Source organism: Myripristis murdjan, chromosome 13 (genome assembly GCF_902150065.1).
Source record: "Myripristis murdjan chromosome 13, fMyrMur1.1, whole genome shotgun sequence".
NCBI classification, from domain to species: domain Eukaryota; kingdom Metazoa; phylum Chordata; class Actinopteri; order Holocentriformes; family Holocentridae; genus Myripristis; species Myripristis murdjan.
In genome coordinates, this window is record NC_043992.1 from 1,552,548 (window position 1) to 1,560,622 (window position 8,075).

General features: G+C 41.0%; 1 protein-coding gene across 1 annotated transcript; it reads left to right on the forward strand.

The window, feature by feature from the left end:
• The first annotated feature begins 2,016 nt into the window (after positions 1 to 2,016).
• Positions 2,017 to 7,440, forward strand: LOC115370430 (uncharacterized). The gene is made up of 8 exons (XM_030067447.1): positions 2,017 to 2,096; positions 2,223 to 2,415; positions 2,570 to 2,659; positions 3,074 to 3,296; positions 3,408 to 3,561; positions 5,943 to 6,088; positions 6,489 to 6,782; positions 6,950 to 7,440. The coding sequence occupies exons 1-8, from the start codon at positions 2,017 to 2,019 to the stop codon at positions 7,414 to 7,416; spliced, it is 1,647 nt and encodes a 548-aa protein (XP_029923307.1). The 3' UTR covers positions 7,417 to 7,440.
• The last annotated feature ends 635 nt before the right edge of the window (positions 7,441 to 8,075 follow it).

Consider the following 8,075-nt stretch of genomic DNA (forward strand, 5'->3'; position numbering starts at 1 on the left):
CCACACAGCAGGATTGATTCCAGAAATTTAGAGTCTCTGCAAACACATGTAAAGCTCAGATATGCAATTTTGGAGGGATTAGCAAGAACCACTGGTCAAGACAGCCAGCAAAATCATGGACCTATACCAGCAGCGCTGCATCAGCAGAGCCACCTCCATCATTATGGACCCGATCCACCCCTCCCACCACATCTTCCCCCTCTTACCATCAGGGAGAAGATACAGAGGCATCAGCTGCAAAACTATGGAGGACTAAAAGGGACAGAATGAAATAAATAAATACATCTTTAAATAAATACTTAAAAGTGTCATTAATTAATTAAAATGGGAATTAAATAAATAAATGTGTCATTAAATAAATAAATGTGTCATTAAATAAATAAATGTGTCATTAAATGTGTCATTAATTCATTAAAATACCAGTTCATTTAATGTAAAAACATATATATAATTATTTCATTATTTATTTAATTATTTCATGGACCGGTGTTGCAGTGCTTCATGAATTAATTTTATCTGTCAAAGTCACCCATCAAAGTCAGTGGGCGGATCCTAACACCTGATTGGTTACCCGGCACAGCAAGCCAAGACAGATCAACTTCAGATAATCGATTGATGCAGAGCAAGTAAACATATTCTAGAGTGAAAGTTTTTAACTGTTTTGCTTAACCCAGACGCTCAGGTTGCATAACCTACAGCCGAGAGACTTTACTAAACATCAGGTAAAGCACGCTGCAAGAACTGAGGCTCTCTGCTTTGATGTGGACACACTACGCCAGCACGGGATTTTACCTGCGTCTACACCGGCTGTCACCAGGGAGAGGAGGAAGCGCAAGCGGTGCAAACGTAAACAAATGAGGGGGAAGAGAGCCGGGATCCACGCTAGGCTAGAGGCTACAGGCTACAGGCTAAAGGCTAAAGGCTACAGGCTAAAGGCTACAGGCTAAAGGCTACAGGCTAGAGGCTAAAGGCTAAAGGCTACAGGCTACAGGCTAAAGGCTACAGGCTACAGGCTAAAGGCTAAAGGCTACAGGCTACAGGCTAAAGGCTAAAGGCTACAGGCTAAAGGCTATAGGCTAACCCCTCCAGACCAGCAGGACCGTGGCTCTTGCTCTCTAATGTTCGCTCCCTTGACAACAAGCTGGACGAGCTACGCTTGCTAAGACACCCGCAGGAGAGAGACTGCTGTGTGCTTGCTTTTGCGGAGACATGGCTCCATGGAAACATCCCATCCCTGCAGGAGTAAAGCACTGAACATTGCCAGGGACCCCTCTCTCCCGCTCCACAAATACTTTGAGCTGCTTCCATCAGGCAAACGGTGAAAAGCAAAACCGCCAGGATGAGCAACAGCTTCCTCCAGAAAGCTGTTAGACTTTTAAACTGCTGACTTTACCATCACTCGGGCATCCCAAGTGAAAAACTCTATCTCATTTTGTGTGCACTACTGCTGTATGTGTAGCTTAATGACAATAAAGCTTGATTTGATTTGATTTGATTTGATATTCTGACACACTTGGTGGCGCAACCTTTACTCGGTTCAAGCAAATGGGGGATTTGCAGGAGCAAATGTTACTGCGGTGCGCGATGCGTGCTAGATAGGTGCAGCCATAGATATCTATAATAAAGGCTAGATGTCTTACGGCGGAGTCTCCAACGTCATCACCGGCGGCCATCTTACCACAGGCAATCTTTCTGGCGGGATCTATGGTAACCGACGGAAGGTGAGTGATCTGCACAAACTTAAATACTCTTATCTCGCTGAAATCTTGACAGATTTACAAACGGTTTGGTTTTTTACAAACGTTATTAACGTGGCTACAATTCTGGATGTTTGAACACGTTAAAAATTGCAGCTTTTCTCTTCAAAAAACGACCTAATCATGCAGCATAGTAGTGTAAGGCTGAGACCACCAGATTTAACTTGTTAAACTTGATAAACTTAACTTAAAACTTAACTTAACTTAACTTGTTAAAGTTTGTTAAAAACATCTTACATTACGATTCCTACAGATAAAGATGCCAGACTTTTGTGCAGCATACGGATGCTCTAATCGCCGTTGTGCTGAAACCAGAGCCCGTGGGATCACCTTTCACCTGTAAGATATTACAATACTGTGTGTGTAATGTGTGTAATGTGTCCTTACCCTTAATGTAAAAGGAAATGAGAATTGATGATGTTGACAATAATTTATATATCTGGGTACATTTCTCACGTTTTTAAGATTTCCCAAAACCGGAGAGAGGCGGAGGAAGTGGGAACTTGCTTTAAGAAGGGAGGGTTTTGCTGCTACTGACAGGACACTGCTCTGCAGTGAGCACTTCAGAAGTGAGGACTTTGACAGGACGGGACAGATTGTCCGGCTTAAAGATGGCGTTGTGCCATCCACATTCAGCTTTCCAGCTCATCTTCAAATGGTATGTGTATCATTGACCAACAATAATTCAAGGTGTATAAGATTGATATGTCAATATAAATATGTGATTAAATGTCACACTTCAGTAATATAATGTGTTGTTTATTACAGCACATTTTAGACACTCAAAACGTCTCCACTTATGTTTATTTTAGTCAGTAGCAACAAGAACCACAACCACTTCTAAAAGAACAGAAGACAACCTGCCAACAAGCTTGTCTCAGGATGCACCTCAACCTGATGTTGTGAGTATTTGCTTGTGGAATGTCACAAACAAATGAGAGCATCATATGGCTTGTTATATTAAATCCTTTATCTTGGTGGTACGCAGAAAGGTCTATAATGGTGTTAGTAGTCTAAGAGACCAACATTATTTGAGGTGGTAAAAGTTTGAAAACCACTGGCTATCTCACTTTCTCAAAAACATATTTTTGCCTTACAAGTGGACAAACCTATACAGTTTCTTTAAAAGTATGCTGTTGTGTTTTCTGTTGAAAAATTGGAGAACACAAAAATGTATTCAGGCTCACAGAATTGAAAAGTGCAGATGGAATTGTTGAAAAAGTAAGTTATTAATTTCTATTTTACTATTATTCATATATTTGTATATTTTGCCAAAACAACAGGGAGCCACTGGACAGAGGGGTTTGAGCCGCAAGCGGCAGTCCACTGACCACTTATACACACTGCCTGCTTGCCCCGATGCTATAAAGGCCAAACTCCAAGAAGCCTCAGCAAGAGTGAGGAAACTGCAGCGGGACAAGAGTAATGCCTTGAGGAGAGAAAAGAGGGCCAAGAACAACATGCAGGCTCTTCTGGAGGAACTGAAGGAGAAAAATCTCATCAACGAAGAGCTGAAAGACAAGCTTGAATGCTACTCAGGTAAAATAAAAATATTACATTGAATATTTTATGTATTTTATGTTTTTTGTTGACTTCCTAGATACCATTAAAAGGTGACCTACTGAATCACTTTTGCTAATTGAATTTCAGATCTTCCAGTTCATCTCCTGTCGAGGCAGGGCGTAGAGTACACCAAGGCCCAGAGAGATTTTGCTCTTACACTCCATCTACATGGTCCAAAGGCATATCACTACCTGAGAGATACTCTGCATATTCACCTGCCACATCCCAGTTCATTGCAAAGGTATTCTTCATGATGTATAATTTTAAACTGAATTATATTAAGCACTACAGACAATATTATCATGAGTGGTTAATTCATTGGCTGCTAATGACATTTAAAGACATCAAATAAAATACAACAGTTCACTGCCAATGACGTCTTTAGACATCAAGTATGTTTTTTTCTCATACTGATACATGTTGATATTATAGCTATTTATTGTATGTCAGGTGTCCACCATAGGGACTTGGGTTAGTGGTTTAATGGCTACATGGTGAAATGTCTACTTTTTAATTTTACTAAGGTGGCTGAGCTCTCTTGATGCCAGACCTGGTCTCAACAAAATGATGTTGGACATGCTGGAGAGACGGCGTCAGGAAGATGAGGCCAAATACGGATGTGTCACTCTGATGCTGGATGCCATGGCCATCAAAAATCATGTCCAACATGATCCTCAGACACAAACAATGCTTGGATATGTGGACATGGGGGATCGATTGAATGAGACTGACATGGCTTCCGAGGTTCTTGTGTTTATGGTGGTTGGGCTTCAAGGTTATTGGAAAGCTCCAATTGCGTATTATTTGACCAAGTCCCTCACACCAGAAACACAGAAGGTCTTAGTAGAACATGCATTAGAAGAGCTGCATCACCGTCAGATAAGGGTCGTGTGCGTGACAATGGATGGTCATGCATCCAATGTTAGTATGTGCATCCAACTTGGGTGCGATCTAAAAGCAGACCCCTGTAAGCCCTTGAAGACCCATTTCCCACATCCAGTAACCCATGACAATGTTTTTGTTATGATGGACGCTTGCCACATGCTGAAGCTGACACGCAATATGTTGCAGGTACGTGCTCATTATTGTCTATTTGCTCTGGTTGACTCTGTTCTGCTTTTTATACATTTTGATTGTATTTACATAATTGTGCAAAATGTGGTACTTTACATTTGACGTGTACAGTGAAAAAAAATCTGATTCTGCAGGCATACAGCCCCATTAGAAGCAAAACTGGCAGTATCGATTGGAAGTATATAGTTCAGCTGAACAATGTTCAAAAGAAAAGTGGACTACATGCTGCCAACCGAGTCACAGATAAGCATGTGAACTTTGCTAATCAGAAGATGAAGGTATGTTTGCATGATGATTTATGTATAGAGGGCCCCAATAGAAATGGGCTGTAGGGCGTTATTGTGTTTTTATACTTTTTGATGATGTTTACATCTTGTAGCACTAATGTGCTCTTCATTTCCCCATATAAACTCAATCAAGGTCTCCCTGGCTGCTCAGACTTTGAGTAACTCTGTGGCAGTGGCGCTCCGCACCTTGCAGGACGTGGGCTATGCAGAGTTCAAAGATTGTGAGGCTACTTCAGAATTAATTGAGGTAACCCCGAAACGAGGGTGGTTGTTAAAATGTGAATGCCACCAGGATTAACCCTTTATCTTTTTCTTCTTTTAAAATTTTTTGGCATCAGGAACGATTAAATAATTATGACCGTCCTCAAATTCAACAATATGCAAGAACTTGGATAAAACTGTTTATACCTACCTCATACTTACCTCAGAAGCACCCTTATTGTCACATCTCAGATTTACAGATTTAAAGCAATGCTGCAATTTAATTTTAAAAAGCATAGCTACAGAGGAAATGGAGAGAAAACAAACTATGCCTCATACTTTAGTGTTTACTATCTGATACCTGTTTACACAAAGTTATAGTGATGATTTCAGTGCTTCCAGTTAATTTACAAATTTGTTTATAGATAACAGACAGGCTGTTTGACATCTTGAACAGTCGCAATCCCAGAGCCAAAGGGTTCAAAGCCCCCCTTGGTTCTAGGAATTGGACAAGCACCAGGGGGTTCTTGACAAAAGCGAGGGAGTTCTTGCTCACTTTGAAGATGGAAGATGGCAAACCCCTTTACCGAACAAAGAGGTCTTTTAAAATAGTGACTGTTCTATTAGTGATGCACTGACACCATTTCTGATCGCCAATACCCAGTACAAATTCTTTATTATAATTAAATTATCAGAATGAGACTGCTGATTTAGAAAATAAGGGTTTATTTTATTCTTCGTTAGATGTATACAAGTAGTCAATTTACAAATCATTGAATTATTTAAGGTAAAACTCTACTGGTTTCAGTGCATCCCTCAAGTCCATGACATAAGTTCATGGGATGCTCTGTTCTCTTGTTTATCTACTATCTACTTCATCAAGTTCTGATGCTCTGTTCTCCTGTCTGCATCGAGTTCATAAGATGCTTTATTTGATCTGCGTCAAGTTCATAAAGTGGTATGTATTATATATTATTCATATGATACTATCTTGCATCCCTGCTTTCTTGTATCCTGTTTTGGCAGAATCATCATAGTAAAACAATATTTGCTTTTGAAGGTCCCTCTCTGTCCTGGGCTTCATAATCAACATTGACACGTTGATGTCGATGGTTCCTGTGCTGCTTGAAGGACAACGATATGTCCTAACCTACAGATTCAGCCAGGACCACTTGGAGCTTCTCTTTAACTCCATCAGAGCATCCGGTGGGGTTCATAATTTATATTTACCAGCAGCAACACTAAGTCACACAAAGTTTCAGCAAATGCTTGTATTGTTTTCAGTTTGTCGGTCTATATGTTTTTTTTTTTTTTTTTTTTTTCATTTTTGGTAAAATGTGTTTTCTGAAGACATACACAGTACCTGGAAGTGTCACAAACCATTTTGAGTATTTATAAAAATGTCTGTGTGTTTGATTATCTGTTTGCAGAATTTATCACCACTGATACAGTCTGAATTGTATGATAATGTCATTCAACTTAAATTATGTAGAAAGATCATTCTGGGATGGCTAGTTCTTATTTTTTTATTTTTTAAAGAATAAAACATTTTAAATCGTATATTGAATATCTGTAATATACTTGTATATCTTGTGTTTTTTTGAAGGTGGCTGGAATAACAACCCTAATGCCAGCCAGTTCAAGTACATCTTCAGAAAGCTGATGGCCCGGTGTGGAGTTGTTAAACCACGCAGAGGCAATGTGACAGCACAGGATGACACAGAGTCCCTACCAGCTGTCATCGACACCTCTACAAGCCTGTCAGCTGTAGATATGTCCTCTGCAGGAGGAGAAGATCTTCCATCCCCGTTTGCTGACATTCCTGCCCTAGTGCATGACCACAGCTACCTTCCCGTCCGCTTTGACGGTCTTGTGGACAACGCTCTTGTGTACATTTCAGGTAAAGGCTTACTGAAAGTCGATTTTTCCTATAACTAATAGTGCCAATAGTCAAAATATGGGGGAAAACAATCTGACGATTGTCCAAAAAGAGAAATGTCCCCTTAATTTCCCCATGCTTATTAATTATTATAAGTTATGATATTATTATACTAACTCAAATTTCAGGATTTGTTGTGCGACGGGCACTGAAGCAGCTGTCCTGTGATGTCTGCCGTGCCAGCCTGGTGACAGACGCTGCGTCTGCCGTTAAGGACCAGAGCTACCACCTGCTGTGTCTAAAAAACAATGGAGGTCTGGTGATTCCATCAGAAGGCACAGTGAGGGTTGTCAGGGCAGCAGAGTGGGTCATTCGCCAGGCATCGAGTTTCAGACAATCACATCCCATCAAACTGCTAGAGGTCGTGTACATTGTACGGAAGAGGATCGGGTCAGAGGATGTGTTTGTACTCGGGGAGCACATCGGCGACACGCAGCATGGCATAGACAGCCACCACCATATGCTGTTAACATTGGTCGTGTCCCTGTTCTTTACGCTAAGGCTGCATCACATCGCAAAAATGACAACACTTAGCTTACAGAGCAACAACATGCGACAGAGGCATAATAAAACAGTCCTTTTCAAAGGGCATTAGCCCAATGTTATGACCTGGTGGGTCTCTCTGTGCTATATATATATATATACATATATATATATATAGAGAGAGAGAGAGAGAGAGAGAGAGAGAGAGAGAGAGAGAGAGAGAGAGAGAGAGAGAGAGAGAGATATATATTGTTACGGTCCCCTCCTTTTTCATTATTTACTTGTCATTCATTCATTTATTGCATAATTAATACAAATGCTGCCATGTTAGTTTCTGTTCATGTGGTGAGTTTTTCTTTGGATTAGTTTTTATGAATGGTCTGACGTCATGGCATTCACCGGGGATTCCCTCCCTCGTCCTCGAGTCCACGCCCTCTTCGGGGTTGCTCCCTCCGCCGCTCACCTGCTGGTGAATCCACGCCGGGAGAAGCCCCAAGACAGCTCAATAAAAGCGCTGCTGGGACAGCCATCGAGCGGCTGTGATTTCTTCCTTGAGCAGCCCGCCTTTGTTTGATTGTGTCTGTTGTACATACCTTGGTCTTTGGAAACTAGGTAAACTAGGCCTACTCGTGTTTATAATTGTTAACAAATTGTTACCTTAGATATTCGTGGCCATCGAGTTCTTTTGTGAAGCTGGTAGTTTTGATTGTATAGGCTACCGGAAAGTTGGCTGGATGTTTCTGCCTTTCTAGTGGTTATACTTTTGGCATC

Coding starts and splice junctions, on each gene's coding strand:
- LOC115370430 (XM_030067447.1), top strand. CDS start 2,017: ATGCCAGACTTTTGTGCAGCATACGGATGCTCTAATCGCCGTTGTGCT. Junction 2,097..2,222: donor CGTGGGATCACCTTTCACCT/GTAAGATATTAC, acceptor CACGTTTTTAAG/ATTTCCCAAAACCGGAGAGA. Junction 2,660..3,073: donor ATGCACCTCAACCTGATGTT/GTGAGTATTTGC, acceptor TTGAGCCGCAAG/CGGCAGTCCACTGACCACTT.